The sequence below is a fragment of the Rhinopithecus bieti genome, unplaced genomic scaffold, assembly GCF_001698545.2.
Source record: "Rhinopithecus bieti isolate Rb0 unplaced genomic scaffold, ASM169854v2 scaffold_16773, whole genome shotgun sequence".
NCBI classification, from domain to species: Eukaryota; Metazoa; Chordata; class Mammalia; order Primates; family Cercopithecidae; genus Rhinopithecus; species Rhinopithecus bieti.
The window spans coordinates 311057-331466 of record NW_016808848.1 but is presented as its reverse complement, the minus strand read 5'-3'; the positions used below and the strand labels follow the sequence as shown (position 1 = coordinate 331466).

The 20410-nt window shown below is 49.5% G+C and overlaps 1 protein-coding gene across 4 annotated transcripts in view; it reads right to left on the bottom strand.

Moving 5' to 3' along the window:
- ANKS6 (ankyrin repeat and sterile alpha motif domain containing 6) overlaps positions 1-20404 on the bottom strand; it is a 68207-nt gene extending 47803 nt beyond the window's left edge. For all 4 annotated transcript variants that reach the window (XM_017887597.1, XM_017887595.1, XM_017887598.1 and 1 more), the window contains exons 1-8: positions 20180-20404; positions 14584-15086; positions 9014-9058; positions 8137-8341; positions 6650-6756; positions 4369-4517; positions 2685-2883; positions 1866-1915 (exon numbers count right to left, since the gene is read on the bottom strand). In XM_017887597.1, the coding sequence (XP_017743086.1) occupies positions 1866-1915; positions 2685-2883; positions 4369-4517; positions 6650-6756; positions 8137-8341; positions 9014-9058; positions 14584-15086; positions 20180-20193 (1272 nt within the window). In that variant the 5' untranslated portion in view covers positions 20194-20404. The remainder of the gene's footprint in view (positions 1-1865; positions 1916-2684; positions 2884-4368; positions 4518-6649; positions 6757-8136; positions 8342-9013; positions 9059-14583; positions 15087-20179) is intronic.
- Between the last annotated feature and the right edge of the window lie 6 nt (positions 20405-20410).

The following is a 20410-nucleotide window of genomic DNA, read 5'->3' as shown; positions in this document are numbered from 1 at the left end:
TGGCAAAGATATTAACAGTGCCAACCTCACGAATATTAAATGAGCTAATACATGTAAAGTGCGGTGAATAGTAGCTGGTACTTAGTAAGAGCTATGGTATTTGCTATTATTACATATAACATCACATTTATACATGCTAAAAAACTGCTTACAAAAAATACTCAAAAGACATATACCATAAAAATGCCAACCACGGTTACAGCTGGGTGTGTGATTGGGGTGAATTTATTTTCCTTCTTTATGTTTTACTGCTTCTTCTAAAATTTGTAAAATAGTATTTCTGTCTTCCCACCAAAAATAATTATTGCTATTTAATAACATGATCAAATGTAAGGCAGCACAAGCTCCCACAGTCAGTGTTAGAACCATCAATTTACACCTGTTGGGGTGGCATGGAGCCGTGGGCAGATTGGGTCAGGACTCCTTGCTGGGCTCTGCAGTTCCTGACGCTGCTGATGCCTTTCTGGGAGCACCCCCTGCTCCCTTGTCCTCTGCAATACTGCCCTCTGCTGGCTAGTATTAGGGTCTTAACACTAAAGGGACTCAAGTCCAACTTTAATCATTAAGCTCCCATATCAGAGGAAAGGAATGTGAAACTCAGAGAGGGGAGGTAACACATCCAAGTTCACACCACGGAGCTTATTCTGGGCCAGACACTAGGCTAAGAACTTCCTGGGAGTGATCTTGTTTAAAAACCATAACCATGAGGAATCCCCAAAGTCAGAGACTGCAAACTGTCCCCCAGTATCTATTTTTCACATCTTAGAAATGACACACCTGATGTTTATTTAGATGGGCACAGGACCACTTGGAACAAAGACTTCATTTCCCAGCTTCCCTGCTGTGATTTAAGTAGAATCGTTTCCAAGAAACCTTTTTTTTTTTTTTAAGACAGAATCTTGCTCTGTCAGCCAGGCAATGGCACGAGCTTGGCTCACTGCAACCTCTGCCTCCCGGGTTCAACCAATTCTCCTACCTCAGCCTCCCGAGTATCTGGTATTACAGGCACCCGCCACCACGCCCAGCTAATTTTTGTATTTTTAGTAGAGACTAAAAATACACCATGTTGGCCAGGCTGGTCTCAAACTCCTGACCTCAGGTGATCCACCCGCCTCTGCCTCCCAAAGTGCTGGGATTACAGGCGTGAGCCACTGCTCATGGCCCCAAGAAACTTCTTTAAAGACAGCTGGCAAGTGCCCATGGCTACCTCTTTTCCCCTCCTCTCTCCTGCTGGCTGGAATGAGGCCGTGATGGCCAGAGCTCTGGCAGCCATCTTGAACCAAGAGGTGACCTTAGAAATAGAAACCACACATGGGGGACCAACAGGCAAAAAGGACTCAAGTCCCTAACTCCAAGGAGTCATATACTAGTTCTGAACTTTGCTTACTTGAATGAAGTAGGCTGCTATCTTATTTACACCACTGTTATTTGGGGACTTTCTGTTACTCACAGTTGACCCTAATCCTAATACATCTCTAATTTACAGATGAGGAAACTGAGGCCTCCCCAGCTGGAAACATACCCTCCTCTTTGAATCCTCTCTCCCCGGTTCTCCACAGCCCAAATGGTGAGTCTTCATTTCTCATGCTGCCCATCAATTCCTACCCTCAATCCCCTGCCTCCCTGAGAACAGGGCTAGGGCTGACACCCAGCGGCTGATCACCAGCACAGCCCTCTCCAGCTTAGAGGTGGCATCTGTTCTGACTCCTCAGTGCCAGAGCTAAGCCTATTGTTACACATTCTGATCACCAACCCTATCTGTGACCACCACAAAGACAAGACAAATGCCCATATCCCTCCTTGTAAATCAATCAACTGATGATTGCCAGAGACCTAAAATGCTTTTAGAAAAGCCCCACACTCACCATAGTTGTCAATAACGCGTCTTCCTTCTCTCCTCTTGTGCTCCCAGGACCTGAGAGACAAATGGAAATTTCCTGAAATGACCCCTCCACGTGTCCACAGCATGAGGATGAGTGACTGGGGCTGGCTTCATCCTGGAAAACCAACTCTCCTGGGTGCTTAAATATTTAATAATAATTGGTATTCGATATTTTAATAGAAGGAAGGCATTTAAAAGGTATACTGGAGCATGTTTTCAGCTTTTCCATAAACCACTGCCGTGTTAGGTCAGAGAGTGGTGCCCCCAGCTCAATAGTCTGTCTCAGACAGTGGTGCCAGAGAAGCTAATCCAGTTATGGGGAATCTGACTGTTAGAAGGGATCTTATCTATGTTCCAGTCAGTATGGGAATCTCCTTCAGCAAACTGACAAAGTTATCCAAGCTGTTGAATACCTTGAGTGATGGGGAGCTCACTACTCACACCCTCCCAGTAACTCATTTTATTTCAAGATGCTTTCAGTGTCATAGACCAATCACATTTTATAGGTGGGGAAAACCACCTACCAAAGGCGAGAGAGGATGACTCCCTGTCACCCCTCAGCAGGGAGTGTGGGACAGGAACCTGGGACTCTTGCCACTGGCCAGCACCTTCTCATTCTATCACACTCCTGGTGGTTGTGTCCCTGCCTAAGTCTCTTTTCTACCAGAACAGACTCTGTGCTCCAGTGTCACATTCCAACATCACCTCACCCCTGACAGCAGCCCAGGAGGTAGGATGAAGGGCAGAGGGTGCAGGCTCAGACCATTCCAAAAATTCTACTGCATGGGCAGGGTTTTCTCACCATTGTCTTTGGTCACAGCGGCTGCATCAGGGAGTGCAGAGCGGCTTGTCTTGTCCTGGGGGGCAGCTCTCATTGTGGAATCCAGAGCTGGCTCAGGCTCGTCAGAGAAAGGCAAAGGCTGGTTGCTGGACAGCCCGCGGGGCAATGTCTGCATCAGTTTGAGCTTTCGGAACCGATTGGACATTCGGTTCCACCAGGACTGCCAAAGGAACGTAGAGCAGAAGTCATGCTCCAGGAAGGGCAAGGAGAGTAGGCGCAGGACCCGCCCAGCCCAGAGATACTGACTACATTCACAGGTGCCTGCCCTCCCCTCTCCTGGGGCCTGGACAGACATTACTGATCAACGATAGCACCCATTCCCAATAAGCCACGGTTACTCACTAAACCTTTCCTGACCCATACCTTAGGCAGTCATTTCCAATAGCCTGGAGGTGGCAGTGAATCCTATTTGCCATCCCTCATCTAATCAATCTCCTCATTGCACATGAGAATTGGAGACTCAGACAGGAGTGCTGACTTACTTGAGGTCTTACAGTGAAACAGGGACAGATGGACACAGAGGCAACTCCAGATTCCTAAGCATCTATCATTGCATAATCTCCCTCCTCCTGCTCTGGTGATAACATGAGAGGCATCAGGATCTCTATATCAGGGCCTGGGCCAGCTGCTCCTATAGCTGATCCTCGCCTAGAGAGGACAGGCACTACCTCCCAGGAACACTTGTAACCCATGACCACTCAGAGGTTAACAAACAGCCACGAACAGCGTCTGTGAGGCCCTAGCCTATGGAAATGGCAGTAAGAGCAGGAACGAAGAGAGCTATGAGAACACCAGTCAGGAAGGATGCAGAGCTTGAGCCAGCGCCGAGTCTGCAGCCCTCAGAAGGCACTGCCACTCCATGTAGAGTGGGGAGGTGGGCAGACAAAACCAGTGTGTTGTTTTATTTTCTCAGGCATAAAGTAAGTTTGATTTCAAACAAGTAGAGCAGGACGTGGAAAATGAGAAATCCCAAGAGGAAGTCTCAGCTTGCAGTTACAAGCAGCCACTGGAGCTTGTTTCTGGTGTTTCCAGGAAGCTGGCAGGGCCTGTGGACTGCAGGGAGACCCCAGAGTGGCACGATCAGCAAATATCCTGCACAGTAAAGCAGAGGCTGCAAATGGATTCCTTGGGAAGAGAAGTGCTTGCTTTGGCCAGCTCAGTACTAAATCATGCAGAATTTTCTAAAATTCCCTATACTTATAAATTAAGATTCCATATCAAAATCTGGATTTCCATTTTTTCCTTAAAAAAAAAAAAAAGAGGTCTAGTAATATAGACCCACAGTCCTTTTGGAGACAAGTTCTTGCTCTGTTGCACAGGCTGGAGTGCAGTGACGTGATCTCGGCTCACTGCAACCACCGCCTCCCAGGCTCAAGCATTTCTCCTGTCTGAGCCTCTGGAGTAGCTGGGATTACAGGCGTGGACCCACATTCTTACAAAGCAGCCACTGTTGCCACAATATGGTCACAGTCACCCCAGTTTTTCCTGGTCCCCCTCGTTTCCTATTGCTCAATGCCAGCTCACCTGCCACCCCTGCTGGGACTCCCCAGCAAAAACCAGCCTGGGTGCACAGGAGGCAGCAGGCTCCCTGCCAGCTCCCAGCTCCCTGGCCCCCTAAGCCCCTCTAAGACAGGAAAAGACAAACCTTCAGCCCACCCTTGTCATCGGGCAGCACTGGGATGCTCCAGGGCTGTCGCACCTTCGAGTGGGGCAGGGGCGACTGGTGGCTCGGACGGCCTTTGTCTTTATTCACCTGCATGCACACAGATGCCAGCAGTCGAACAAGTTCCGTGTCTATGGACACAAAAGGCAGCATTTTACCTGCAAATATGTCTGTTGGGCCATGAGGAGAAGACTCAAGATGACCCCTATCAGACTTAGAACTCAGCTCTGGAGCTCCAGGGCCTGTGTAATTCCAGAATCAAGGCACCTGCCTCTCCATCTGATCTTGAAAAGGTGGCAAACAAAGCCAGCAGGGCTTAACCTACTTAACCAGAAAGAAAAACCGGAAGTCCTCTCTCGTGAGGAACACAGGGCGGACAGTGTGTTTAAAAGCGCAGGCTTCACAGACAGGCTGCAGAGGCTCAGATTCTGCCTCTGTCCCTCCCTGGCTATGTAACTGCAAGTAAATTACAAAGCCTCTCTGTACAGACAAGTCAGCGACATTAATACCCACCACACAAAGGTATCTTGACGATTCATGGGAATTCCTTTAGAGCAATACAAGTGCCTTAAAAATATTAAGTATTACGAAGTTATTATGAACCCAACTCAGTTATATAAAAAAAGCATTGCAAAAAAAGATTGAGAAGAAACTACTCCAAACTATTAACAATGCTTCTTCTTGATGACTATTTCTTTTTTTTTTTTTTGAGACAAGAGTCTTGCTCTGTCACCCAGGCTGGAGTGCAGTGGCACAATCTTGGCTCACTGCAACCTCCACCTCCTAGGTTCAAGCGATTCTTTGCCTCAGCCTCCCATGTAGCTGGGGCTACAGGGCCCGCCAACATGCCTGGCTAATTTTTGTACTTTTAGTAGAGATGGGGTTTCGCCATGTTGGCCAGGCTGGTCTCGAACTCCTGGCCTCAAGTGATCCACCCAACTCAGCCTCCCAAAGTGCTGGGATTATGGGCGTGCACCATCCACGCAGGGCTATTTCTTTTTTCTCTCCAAGTACTCAATAATAGGCATGAGTTTTTTCAAAAGTTTTGTGTAAACACCTTATTAAAAAACCCACTAGGAAAAATATTCCTGGGAATAGGCTGTTTTATTTGGGAAAGGGAATAAATGGCAGTGGAGGCTAGGGAGAAGAGGAACACTGAAACGACAAGTTTGTCAGAAAAAGTGTGTATGAGATCCAGCGAGAGTGGCTGGGGACTGATTCCAAATAACCAAGTCTTGGCACGTGAAGAAGGTCTCCAATTAGGTGGAGTAGGATCACTAGACTTGGGGCACAGGACTCCAACTCTCTGGCTGGGACAGATCACTTCCCGAGTCTTGGCGACCTCATCTCTTCAAGAGGATGTGAACCTCTGCTTCCCCTCTCAGACCTCTTCGAGGGTCAAACAGAACCAAGTGTGCATCTGTGAAGTACAGGGGCCTGCAGCAGGGAAGGGGTAGCAAGGGTGGTGGTGCTGTGATGAGGAAGGGCACACCCGCTGGCTTCCTCTCTAGTTAAGAGGGCCAGCAGGTGACTTGTAACTATAGACGTCAAAGTCTTCTCTCCCCACAGCCAACAGCTAGAATCCCAGCACAGGCTTCAAGCCTAGTGGGTCAGAACGGCCTCAGAGCTTCTCTCTCTCTGGGTTGAAACTCCAGGGTAATAAGATGACATATCAGAGGCCTTTCCCCTTGAGCTGGCTAACTGGAAGCCCAGGTCCCAAATGAGGGCCTGTCACAGCAGGGGAAGGTCAAAGGGGAGTAGCAGGTACCAGCCGAGGACCAAGAGGGGTGGAACTAATGGCGACATTCCCAGCACAGGACCCTTGACCCTGCAGCCTCTACCTACACAATTAAGCTGAGGGGGCCATTGCTCTATCTCCCATTCTGCTTATCAAAGGGGCCTTTATGTTTCCGCGAGTGACTCAGGATTTCTGGCTGTGAAGCACAGATGCCATTCTAGGGTGTGTGTGGACTGCGAAGTCAGACACAGTCAGACACGTCTTATTTTCCTTCCCTCTCTGGAGATTCCTAGGAGGTTGGTGCTGGAAGAAGCCCCCAGGGCCACCTGGTCCAAGTCCAGTGCTCCACTGGGGAGGGAAGGGACTTGCCTAAGGATCATGTGGTAAGCTCCTGACACTTCAGAATGATTTTCTCCCACAAATAAGCAAGCGCATAAAACACAAGTCACAGAGGAGGTGGTTGTCTTGACTCCCAGCCCGAGAAACGCTGGGTAGATTTACAACCCTTTTCTTGAAATTACCCACCAGGATCATTCAGCAGCATCACCAGGTCAAAGGCTGTGTATCCATTTTTTGCACGAAGAGTGACATCAGCCCCTTGGTTTAGCAGATATTTGACAATGTCCTTATTCCTGGGAAGAAAATGCTAGAGTTACATTCACTGAAAGCAAAAGCATGGCTTTGCTCCTGGGCAACAAAACCAACAACATTAACTACAAAGCTCAGTCTCTGAGCATTTAAGAAGGGCATGGAAGGGCAAAAAGTCTCATTCTCTCATTCCCTAGCACATGGGCAGGTCAAGCAGGAACATGATTTAAATCAAAGTCTAAGTGTTCCTTCCAGGAACAAAATGAAAACTGAGGCTAGATGTGGTGGCTCACACCTGTAATTCCAACACTTTGGGAAGCAAAGACGGGAGAATCGCTTGAGCCCAGGAGTTCGCGACCAGCCTGAGCAACATGGGGGGCCTTGTCTCTACCAAAAATTTTTAAATTTAAAAATTAGCTGGGTGTGGTGGTGCAAGCCTGTAGTCCCAGCTACTTGAGAGACTGAGGCGGGAGGATTGCTTGAGTCTGGGAGGTCAAGGCTGTAGTGAGCCATGATCACGCTACTGCACTCCGGCCTGGCAACAAAGTGAGATACTGTCGGAAAGGGAAGGGAAGGGGAAGGGAAAGGGGAAGGGGAAGGGGACCAAACCAAGGACTCTGCCCAAAAATCACTGACCCCATGGGAGACCCCACTTCTTCTACCCTAAACCAGGACATCTCCATTGGGTAAGTCTCCTACAGACCAAGATGTCTGAAATAAAATTTCATCTTGGAATTCAATGCTCATTGAAGAAGAAAACAAAGTGCTTTCAGATGACGCAGGAAAGTGATCTGATCACCTAAAAGAGGGTAAGGAAAGAACCTCTAATTGGGAGTCAGATAACTTAGCAGCTACAAGATGCCCACCCCAAAGAGGAGGCCTCCAGGAGGATGACAGCCCACCCTGCTGGGATGATCACATAAGAAGGGGTTCATAAGCACCCTGTAAACACTGAAGCTTATTCAAAAGGAGAGGGGTAGGACACATCTCACCATCAATCATCACAAGACGACAACGGTATGAATCACCAATGTTTACTTCATATAGGGCCTACTTAAGGAGGTCACTATATCTCAGTGTGAAAACTCCAATGAACCAGTCATTGTGTTCAACTGAAACCAACCTAGAGAACCTTATCTCTCTGCATAAAATGCTCCTGCTGCATGGTTTTTCATGGCCACTGGTGAAATTCTGTGATGGGAGAACAGGAATCTGGACACAGAAGGGTGGAAATAAAATGAGCCTGTGCCGCTTTCATTCTTTTCCTTTCTTTTTTTTTTTTTTTTTTTTGCATGCCTCAATGTAGTCACAGTCTTGGGGTTTGTATGCAGCATCTCAGGACCAGAAGAGCCCATTGGAAACCCCCATCTCAGGCTAGAACATATGTCTGGCCTTGTTGCTGAGGGTGTGGAGCTGGCACTGACCCATGGTAGGTCGCCTGCATGAGGGCTGTCCAGCCATGCACGCTGTCCTGCTTGTCAACATCCGCGTGCCTCTCCACCAGTAGCTGCACCAGAGCCAGCTGCCCCGTAACAGCTGCTAGCATCAGGGGCGTCGCCCCGTCCCCATTGACCAAGTTCACATGGCTGGGGTCTTCATCGGCAATCTCTTTGACCAGCTGGAAGTTTCCTGCAAACACAAGCAAGAGTCTGGGTGATCTGTGGGCCTGGGACCATAGGCTGATTTATCCTGTGGTTCATGTAACGAACACTTGCCGGCCCTGCCCCTGCAGTGGGCTGCTGGGCATCATAGGGGATACTAAGAGGGGGTCAGAGATAGCCCCGACTCTCAAATACCTCAGTCTAGGCAGGACAGAGGCAAGCACATGAATGGGTAGAAGTGTTACTAAAAGACAGAAGTATTGTTAGTGTCTTCAGAGAACAGATGAAGGAGACAGAAGAAGACAGAAGGAGAGTTCAGGTCTTGCTGTGGGGTGAGGATCGGGAAAGGCTTCCTGGAGGAAGGGTCTATATCAAGAGAGAAAATTTTAGGCTCAATGCCTCTTTGTCACAAAGAGACTGGAGTGGGTATGCAGAGAGGCATTTCAGAGGCAGGAAGAGCTGGGGCATATAGCTAGCCAGTGTTTGGCTGGAGTGGGGCTGGAGGCCCTCTGGAGTCTGTATGTAGAGCTCCATAATAAATACTGGCCTCCAGGATCTGAACTTCCAAACACCAAACACCAAAATGCCTGTTTCTTTCTCAAAATACCCTGGGTGGCCCTGCAAAGGACTACAAATATTAGGTTGGGAGAATGTAGTCCTGTATTCTTAAATATCCAAAAAGATTTTCTAAAGCGCTTACCCATTTTCAATGCATGGAAAATATCAGGTCGCCTTTTCTCTTCATCTGGGTAAACAAAGATTAAAAGTTAACCACGGAAAGGTTTAATATAACAGAAAAGTCACAAGGGTGTAACAACACAGCCTGGCTTTAAAAAGCATCTAATTCTCAAAAGCAATCTAATTGGAGACCTACGTAATGGACAAATCCAGCAGCTCTTCTGGAAGGTTTATTACCAAAGAACATCTGAAAACACTTCAGAGACAGATTTTGCCGACAAAACACGAAAGAGCAGCAGATCACGGCCCTGATCTCATACAAATAAAGCAATCAATTTCAGGCAAAACAAATGTTGGCATATCCTTTCTTAGGTATACTGAAAAGTCTTGGGGTCTTGGAAAATCTTGGATTCCTATGGACATTGTTTTAAAAAATTTTTTTCTTCTAAAAACTAAACGTACAATCGTAATTCCAAATCAGCTGCTGAGATACCGAGCAGCTGAGCTCTAAGGAAGTTCACAGACACAGCCAACAGAAGAGCCAATGCTCATGTTTTCTTTCCCTCCCATGTAAGAAGCAATCAGAACATGCTCCCTGCCCCAAACCTGCAGACACAGCTGCCCAAAGGCCACTGCCTAATTGGGCATCTTCATGCTGTACCCTGAAGCCCAGCTGCTAGGTTGGGGCCAGACCCCATGCCTACCTGCACAGCTGAGCCTTGCTGCAGCCACCAGATGCTAGCCCCTCTCTCACATGCTCATCCCACACCTTCCTCCAAGCCTGGGCCAGCAGGTACCCTGCTCCTGTAAGAGCAGGCATCCTCATGGCCAGTCTGCTTGCTAGGGGGCTGAAGGCAGGCCTTCTGCAGTCTTTAACTGATCCCAGGGGACGGAGCAGCTGCCAGAGGGAACTTGTGAATCTGGGCTGACTCTGGTCCAGATAAGCCCTCTCAAGCAGCTGGGAGGAAGCTGCAGCCCGGGGCAAGGAGCACTGAGTGTGGAGTCAGTGCATAAGAATTTCAGTGCACATTTTTAGAGTAAGCTGCCTCTTCATCACAAATGTGGGGATAACATCCCTTTCATCTGGCTGTTGCAGGGATCAAATGATGTTAAAGCCCCATTCAAAGAACAATTATTTCTTTACTAGCAACCAGCAAGGTGAACCCCAGAATTCTTTCTATGAGATGGAGTCTCACTCTGTTGCCCAGACTGGAGTGCAGTGGTGTGATCTCAGCTCACTGCAACCTCTGCCTCCTGGGTTCAAGTGATTCTCGTGCCTCAGCCTCCCGAGTAGCTGGGATTACAGGCACATGCCACCACACCCGGCTAACGTTTGTAAGAGACAGTGTTTCGCCATGTTGGCCAGGCTGGTCTGGAACTCCTGAACTCGAGTGATCTGCCCGCCGTGGCCTCCCAAACTGCTGGGATTGCAGGCGTGAGCCACCGCTCCAGGCCAGAACCCCAGAATTCCTTTATTTTTTTATTTTTTGAGACGGAGTCTTGCCCTGTCTCCCAGGCTAGAGGGCAGTGGCGAGATCTCAGCTCACTGCAATCTCCACCTCCTGGGTTCAAGCGATTCTTCTGCCTCAGCTTCCAGTGTAGCTGGGATTACAGGCACCTGCCACCACACCTGGCTAATTTTTGCATTTTTAGTAGAGACGGGGTTTCACCATCTAGGGCAGGTTGGTCTCGAACTCCTGATCTCATGATCCACCCATCTCCGCCTCCCAAAGTGCTGGGATTACAGGCGTGAGCCATCACACCCGGCCAGAATCCCAGAATTCTTAATGAGAAGTACAGACACTGCCACAGGACACAGTACATCAATTTTGCCTGTGAATTACTATCAAGAAACAATTTTGCACCTGACTTTAAAAAAATATGTCATGTTCCTTCAAGTATTCAAGAACCATCTTTGCTGTGTGGGGGCGGTCTTCTCATGCCAAGACCTTTCCACAGAAGAGTGTCACCTGGTCTTAGTGTTTGCTGCTAAGCAACCATCTGACACAAGTTAATCACTGACAGCGGAGCCTGGCCCCAGGAGGCAGGGGCAGCTGTGTCCTGACACCCAGTGACTCTGGGCATGTCTCCTCCTCACTTGGGGCTTCAGCTTTTTCATCTATATCCAAGCAGTCCCAGGGACCCTGCCCCATCCCAAGGAAAAGAAATCTGCTCCAACCTCCACACCACAACCTCAGTGGGGAGTCAGGGGCGTCACAATGACAGCTACCGCATCAAAGGTACTCTGTTCTGCTGCTAATGAAAGGCAGAGACCAGGGGACCTCCAAGGCCTTGGTGGGGGCTGGATTTCCAGGCACTGCACAGTAAGAGCTGGGGCTCCTATTATTTATTTCATAATCTGTCATTTTCAATAGCACAGCCTGCACCCTACCTGGGGCTCTTCCCAGGGATCCCCCAGGGCCAACACACTCCCTCAGGTCCTGCATGTCTGCTGCAGTCCCACCTTCTCAAGGTTGCCCAACCACTCCATTTGACACAGCAGCCTGCATTGTCCCAGCTCTGCCACACCCAACCTCTTTACATTGCCCTTTTTTTTTTTTAACCTCATGGCACTTACCACCTACCCTACTATATATTTAATACGTATATTTCCTATTGACTGCCTGTCTCCCCTTATCGAGGCCAAGGTCCTCAAGGGCAGAGATTAGGATCTCATTTGTTCACTGATGTATCCAAAGTGCCTAGAAAGGTGCCTGATACATAGCAGGCCTCAGTACCTATTTGCGAAGTATCGGAATGAATGTATGATCAATCAAAACATAAGAGTTTCCATTTATTGGACGTTGTGTATGTGCCACGGCACTGTGATAAAAATTTTACAGGCATGATCTTACTATTCCTCACAAAAATCTCCCAAGAAAAGTGTCTTTATTACGACTATTTTATGAAAAAAAACACTGAAGTCCTGCAGGGCTAATTAACATCACCAAGACCACCCAGGTACAGAGTGGGAGAACTGAGCCTCAGGCTGGGTCTGCTTGATGGGAACATGACCCGATCCTGCTGGAAGACCCCAGGTTCGCTCCCGTCAAATACACCGACAACACTATGGAGTAACGCCAGTTCTCATGTGCTCCCTCTGGGCCAGGTAGGATCTCATGTGACCCCCACAGCAGTCCTGAGGTGGGTGTCACTCCTACCACCCATTTGTGGAGAAGGAAATGGGAGCTTGGTGAACTCAGGCAACCAGTTCAAGGTCCCTTGGCCAGCAGGGGCATAGCCAGGGTCGAACCAAGTAAACAGTGACCTTGGCCACATCCACCAATGTGTCTCAGCCTCTGCGTCTTGGGGAAATGAGGGCATCACCATCCCATGATGCCAGGACAATCCCTAAAGTGAGGCCTGTCAGAAGCTAAGCCCGAGGGCACTCCGTGAAGATTCAAGATGCAGAGGCTGAGGAAACCTGGGAAGGAAAACGCACACACAGCAGAAGAGGCACAGCTCAGCACGCACGGGCAGGTGCAAGTTCTGGAGTGTCCACTTCTGAGCCTGAGTTCCCTCCCCTGCAAAATGGGGGAACACCCTCCTCAGAGGGTCCCTGCGAGGGTGAGGGGAGATTCAGCATGGCAGGTGTGCTGGGCATGACAGGGCCTGGGAAAGGCAGATCCTTTCCCCATCCCCGCCACAAACAACCCAAACCTTTAAAGGAGAGCAATGGCCTTGTGTCCAAAACAAAAACAAAACAAAACCCTGTCCTAGGAGACTGGGACCCTAAGTTCTAATTGCAAGCCTTGATGAGTACCTAACACTCTACTGTGCTGAGTATCTCACACACCAGAGGATAACCTGCCTTCTGCTCACCACCACCCCGTAGTAGTTGTCAATGTGTCCATTTCACAGATGAGGCAAAGGCTCAGAAGAGTCATGCGTGAAACCAGCTTCTAGAGCCCATGCAGAAGGTGCAGGTGGGAGAATCACCTCTAGGTGCTCTTCCCATGGAATCCTCAACTCCTGAGTGTCACTCACTCAGTTTCCAATGGGTGTGCAACCTTTGACCAGCTTTCTTCCCTCTCTGGGCCTCAGTTTCCCACCTGGACAAAGTAAGAGTTCCTTAGCTTCAGATAGGTCTTCCTAAACTTCACTTCTTTTTCCTTCTCATTTGAGCGTCCTCTTCATTTTTGCCACCTCTCTGTCATTACAGGCTTTTAAAACATGTTTATTTCAGACTTGTTCTGATTGGATGGTATATTTCTTTTTTTTTTTTTTTTGGGAGGGTATTTTTTTTTTTTTTTTTTTTTTTGAGACGGAGTCTTGCTCTGTCCCGGGCTGGAGTGCAGTGGCCGGATCTCAGCTCACTGCAAGCTCCGCCTCCAGGGTTTACGCCATTCTCCTGCCTCAGCCTCCCGAGTAGCTGGGACTACAGGCGCCAGCCACCTCAACCGGCTAGCTTTTGTATTTTTTTAGTAGAGATGGGGTTTCACCGTGTTAGCCAGGATGGTCTCAAACTCCTGACCTCGTGATTCGCCCGTCTCGGCCTCCCAAAGTGCTGGGATTACAGGCTTGAGCCACCGCGCCCGGCCCTGGAGAGTATATTTCTAATAAGCATTTACCAAATTTTTAGCATCTCTTAATTGATGGGGCCACTGTATATTCTTTCAATGGTAACAAACTTAACACTTTCAGGTCTTTTTAGCCAATGTGCCTGAAGCTACTTTCGTCAGTTCTTGACCTCTCAGAGCTAGATGCTTATATACACTGCAGCCCACCTACTGTTACTCCCTGACTGTCAGTCCTGCCATCGAAGTCAGGCCTTTTACATAGACAGAGGGTACCAAGGCTGTGTGTCGCGATCTTATTGCAAACGGTGCATTAGAGGTTTTGAAACGTGGTATGTCCTGTGGCAGATTTGCTAAGGATTGTTTAGACAACTCTTTACATGCCAGAGAGATGGCAAGAAGTTAAAAAAGAAAAAAAGACACACTGCTAGATGTTTTTAAAAGAACTAATTTTCACCAATTTTACATGAATTAGTGTTTGAGAAATGATCAGGGCAGAGGAGGTCAGGCACACTATTGTACAGCAGGGGCTGGCAAACTATAGCCCATGGCTCAAATATGCCCCACTGCCTGTCTTTGTAATTGTAATTTATTGGAACCTAGCCACAACTGACTCAGTTACATATTATATGCATAGCCACACCCATTCATTTACTCATTACATATGTAAGGCTGCTTTCACTCTAGCAGAAGTGACTACTGTAGTTTTAACAGAGACCGTATCGTCCATACAGTCTATTTGGCCTTTTACAGAAAAAGTTTGCCAAACCTTATTCTAGAAGGACCCCAGAACCAACTGCATCAGAATGATGTGGTTAGGGAGAGCAGCCTTGTCATGGAGGCTTCCAGACTCTTGCCCAGGGCTACCAAATCAGACTCTGCAGAGAGTGGGCCCAGAACCTGCATGTCACAGGCAATCTCCCCGATACTTAAGCACACCACTTCCTCAGTCTCACTGGTCTGCAGGGCTGGACTCTGAGTTCTGTGTGTCCTTCCAGTAGAGCAATCCTCAGCTTAAGCCACATAAACACAATTTGGGGTCCTCTGTGAAGTCACGGAGGGCATGCAGCCTGACCTGTTTTGGGCCTGACGGTGGTCATCGGGTCCAGGTAGTCTACAAGGTCCCTGTGCTTGCAGTCCAGTGCAACCTCGAAGGCGGTCTTCTCCAGCACGCTGAGGTGGTCAGGGTTGGCGCCCTTCTCCACCAGTTGCTGGGCCACTCCAAGCCGCCCAGTGAGTGCAGCCAGCATCAGTGGGCTCCAGCCCATGGTCCGGGCTGCGCGGTTGGGGTCCGCGCCCCACTCCATCAGTAGACGCACCACGGCCTCGTGCCCGTGCTGGATGGCGGCCATCAGGGCCGTGATGTCCAGGGGCTCATCCCTGTTGCCGCCCAACCCCAGTTGCTCGCCCGAAGGGTGGTGATGGTCCACAAAGGCACCGGCTTCCAGGAGCAGCTTCACCACACCCAGGTGGCCGCCCCGAGAAGCCACAGTGAGCACACTGGCCCCTAGCCGATTCTGGGCATTGACATCAGCCCCGTGATCCAACAGGAGGTGTGCCACACTCACATGCCCAAATCTGCCAGGAAGATGGAGAATTAGTGACACTAAACACACAGCACTCGGGAGACAGCTTTTGTTGTCCTGAATTGTCATGAATTATTAGTCCTGACAGCTATTCATAATAAGAGTCTTATTCTGGTGCCAGGCACTGTGCCAGTCCCACAGATAGGGATGCACCATCATGAAGGTGAGCAGCTGCCCTGCCCGGGTTCAAATCCAGCTCTCCCCACCCCCAGCTGCATGACCTTTAGGAAGAACTTGGATTTCTTTGTGCCTTCATTTCCTGATCTGTAAAATGGGGATATAACTGTGCCTACTTCAAGGGTTGTTGGGGATTAAATGAGTTGTATGTAAAGCACCTGGCTCTGTGCCTGGCCACAGGAAGCATCACATCAATGTTAGCGATTGTTAGCTATTACAATTGTTCATGTTACATTACTCAACATGCCAAGGGTAACCCAGCTGGTAAGGGGCGGAATCGGGGTCAGGACAGGTCTGTGTGAATCCCGCTGCCCTTGCTTTTTCCCCTACACCATGCTGTCTCTTACATTTCAGACAGTCCGTTTTATTGTTTTATAGCCTGGGAATCTGTCTCTCTGCCTGTGCTCTAATTTCCACACAGGCAGGGCCCATGTCTGATTCATTTCTACCCCCCCATCCCCAAAAGCACACACCCCATGCCAAGAGGTGTGGCAAGGTTGTGGTCAGCAGATGGGCTGGGCATTGCAGCCTGGAGGCCTACTGCCACCTGCTGGCAGGAATGTTTGCTGCAGGTGGCTGAGGATCCGGCCTAGGCCAGATGTTCCTCAATGAAGTCACTGCTGGGCCCCTGAAGAGACAAATCTGCACCCACCAACTTCCTAATACTGGAGAAGGAAAACAGGTGCCTCTTCCCAGCAAAATCTCTTCCTTCTTTTAACACCAGAGGGCAGAAAAGTTATGTTTTTGGTGTCTCTGGTGGGCTCGGAGCTGTGTATCTCCAAGCTAGAAGCAGCCCCGGACTAACAAGAAAACAATGACGAGATGGGGGCTGTCTACTCCAGGTTTTCGAGACCACAAAGCCACTGTCATGTCTGCACCTGTGAGACAGCTTTCTGGGTTTCTTGATGCTCAGCCCTCCTTCCCGGGCGCCAGTTTTGCACCTCATCTAAACCCAGGACCTCCCTCCTCCTGGCAGCTGGCAGCTAGCGGCCGGGGCCAGGGCTGAACTCTGTCCGAGGCTCCAGCTGAATACCTTCTGGGACGTGAACCTGAACAGCATGGGGCTCCTCAGCTGCGGAGCAAGAGCCTGGTGACACAGCTCCATCAGCTGCAGGGGGCTGGGCCTCTTGACCTCCACTCCCAGAGCAGAAAGGGACAAGGCAAACTGAAACCAACTCAATGCAGAAAGCTGCACCCCAATGTCCCCCCACCTCCAGTCTCGTTCCCACCTGCCCATCCTCCATGCGACCCCCAAATGATATTCTCCAAACCCAAATCTGTCACTCCCCAGCTTCTGACTGCCGAAGACCTGACTGCTTTGCCAACCTTACTTCCTCCCGCTCCCACACCACACCTTCCTGCCTCCACCACACCTTCACCATCAGAGGACTCTCCTGTCCTTATCTACTCAGCACACCCCCAACCGTGTCCTGCTTCAGGAGTCGGCTCAGCTCTCACCCACTCCAAGCAGCTTCCAGACCACCCCTCACCAGACTAGGTCAGTGCCCCTCTTCTAAGCACCTAATTCCACGGGCTTGCCGCTGGCTGCACGTGGGCCCTCTTTCTCTAATTCTCTCTCTGCACCCACCAACTTCCTAATACCAGTGGCGGGCTCTCCAAGGACAGGACAGGGTTCCAGGCATGTTGTTTCCCCAGCCCCTATCATAGTGGCTGATCCACATCAGGGCTCAGTAAATTTTGTCAAACAAGCTGAGTAAATGAATGCATAAATGGCATAACCACATAGGGGAAGGTCCAGAGGTGAGCAGTGGAAATCACTGAAGAACTGGTGTATCCTCTACTGTAGCAGAGATTTCTAAAAGATTACACTATTTAGTTATCGAGCATGAGATGAAATCTAGCATAATCCCTAACAGCAGATTACAAGGTGCTGTCACATTTTTATCTCATTTGATCTTAATAAACCCCGAGATAAACTCACAGATTAGGAAACTGAAGATTACAGTGGAAAGCAATTGATCTAAAGCCTCTCAATTTGAACGTGATAAAGTCAAAAGTTGAACCTGGACTCAAAATCGAAGCTCCAGTATAACCAATTTTTAAGGAAGAAAAAAGGGCCGAATTAGAGCAGAAACAGTGAAATTTGGAAGGTTTTCTGAATTAGTGAGTAGCCCAAGAGAGCACTCAACTATGCGGAAAATAAAACAGGATTCAAGCAAGGCTGAGATAATGTTGTGGAGGCTAAGTATCTAATAGGTAACTGCTGGAGATGGGCATGCGAGGGGCTTTCTGAACAGGTGCTGTGATTACTGATGAATTTCAGCAATTAACACCTGTGTTTAAAGAGCTGTCACACATTTTCCCCTCTCAAAGCACCGGGCTGAGAGTCCAGCTCTGCCCCACTGGCAGGCAGGAAACGAAGGGTAGGGAAAGAAGGTAAACACTATGCAACCCTGTCCCTAGGAGAGAAGTCTCCGGCAAATTTGGCAAGCCGCTTCCTCGCCACCAACATCAAGAGGGAAACTATCAGTTATAGGATTCATGGCTGGGAGCACAGGCTCTGGAGCCACCTCCCTAGGTGTGCATCTGTCTGGCGACTTGGTAGCTATGTGACTTAGGCAAGTTATTTAACTTCTCTGTTCCTCAATTCCTCATCTATGAAATGAGGATGACAATAGTACCTCCTTCCTAAGGTTTTGTATAGATCGAATGAGTTAATTCATTTAAAGCACTTAGCACAGTGCTTGACTGAAAGTAGGCGCTCAATAAAGGTTACTTTTTTTTTTTTTTTTTTTGAGATGGAGTCTTGCTGTTGCCAGGCTGGAGTGCAGTGGCAGAATCTCAGCTCACTGCAACCTCCACCTCCTGGGTTCAAGCGATTCTCCTGCCTCAGCCTCCCGAGTAGCTGGGACTACAGGCACGTGCCACCATGCCCACGCCACCACGCCCAGTTAATATTTGTAGTTTTAGTAGAGACAGGGTTTCACTATGTTGGCCAGGCTGATCTCGATCTCCTGAGCTCGTGATCTGCCCACCTCGGACTCCCAAAGTGCTGGGATAACAGGCGTGAGACACCGCACCTGGCCAAAGGTTACCTGTTATTTTAAGAACAGGAAAAAACATGGCTCAGCGGCTCACACGAAATCAAGAGATCGAGAGATCGAGACCAGCCTGGCCAACATAGTGAAACCCTGTCTCTACTAAAAATACAAAAATTAGCTGGGCAGGGTAGCATGGGCGTGGTGGCACGTACCTGTAATTCCAGCTACTTGGGAGGCTGAGGCAGGAGAACCGCTTGAACCCGGGAGGCAGAGGTTGCAGTGAGTCGAGATGGCGCCACTGCACTCCAGCCTGGTGACAGAGCGAGACTCTGTCTCAAAAAAAAAAAAAAAAAGGAAAAAACACTAACGTCACCATTTCTAATACTAAAACATCCACAAGAGCCCAAAGGCACAGGGTGTCTGATAGTCTGGCCTGATGCACACAGAGAGCTGGGATGATAAATAGATGCTCACTTAGACCGAGCGTGGTGGCTGCCAGGGGTGCGGTTTTGAGCAGGATTCTGGGGCATATCCAGATCCAAAGAAGAAGAGCACAAGGCTGGAAGGTGTCAGCACATGGGCCACGCATTTGCCGACCCCGATCTGAGGGCCAGACACACTATACATCCTTCTGGAAGTCTTCCATACATACTACTCCTCAACTTGACCTTTTGGTATTAATTACGCAGCAGAAAGCTGGAGCACAACTCAACACAGGCAGAGATGCTACCTGAATATATAGTCGGTGTCACACCAACTGAAGAACAGCACATTTTAAAATACCCAGGCTCAGACTATCCTGCAGAACTTGGTTAAAACTGGTGATCGGGGTCTCCGAGACACTCCGAGGCATGTTAGTGCTGCAGTCACAAACCTCACTCAGTAAATTCCTCAGCTCCCCCCTCCCCCCATTCCCTGGCATCTGCCTTCTCTCCAGGGGGGACTAGTACATCATTCTACTCATACATAATTCTACCAGTCCTACCAGCTCGTGCACCCAAGCCTTTGCATGGGCCTCCCATGATGCCCTTCCCACATCCCACTTGTTCTGTCCTGGCTAATTGTCAGGCATTCACGTGGAGGTTATCTCCACGTGGATATAAACATCATTTCTACCAGAAACCTTCCCCAATGTCTCCAAAATGGGTCAACTGCCCCCAGAGCTAGTCAAACCTTTCCGGTCAAGCTTGTTCCTTTGCCTGGCCTGTCCACCACTGCCCTGGGTGGTGACTCTGCCTAGTCTCGGAGCATCCTCAACGCCAAGCCAGGAAGGGAAAGCAGGTTCTGAGGAAACCCTTACTACAATAAGAAATGAATTAAATCAGGCTGGGCGCGGTGGCTCACGCCTGTAATCCCAGCACTTTGGAGGCTGAGGCGGGCGGATCACAACGTCAGGAGATCAAGACCATCTTGGTTAACACGGTGAAACCCCGCCTCTACTAAAAAAATAAAAATAAAAATAAAAAATAGTCGGGTGTGGTGGTGGGCGCCTGTAGTCCCAGCTACTCGGGAGGCTGAGGCAGGAGAATGGCATGGATCTGGGAGGAGGACCTTGTAGTGAGCTGAGATCGCGCCACTGCACTCCAGTCTGGGCGACAGAGCCAGACTCCATCTCAAAAAAAAAAAAAAAAAAAGAAATGAATTAAATCTCTAAGGTTCTAAGTCTCTACGATTCTGTTCGCTGTCTCCAGATTCTATTTTGAAAGGCCAAAGTTTCTAAGAATCTGATTTTATGTTAATACAAAAGTATTTCCACTTCTATGCTCAAAGTTTACCAAAGACTACTCAAAGTTGACCATTCCAATTCTAAGGAGTCCTTAACTCTTGACCTCCCGGGGCATCTGGCCGCCGGGGAGATCCGGCCGCCGGGGGCCGCGTCCCGAGCCCCCGAGCCCCGCCGCCTCACCTGGCCGCCTGCATGAGCGCGCTCCAGCCGTAGTGGTTGCGGCTGTTGACCGAGGCACCGCGACGCAGCAGGAAGCGCACCAGCGGTTCGTGACCCCCGGCCGCGGCGAACTGCAGTGCGGTGTTGCCCGCCTCGTCCGAGCAGTCCACGGGCACCGGAGCCCCGACTGCCGCCGCTGCTGCGGCCCCGGGCCCGGCCGCCTCGGCCCCCACCGGCTCCGCGCCCGCTTCC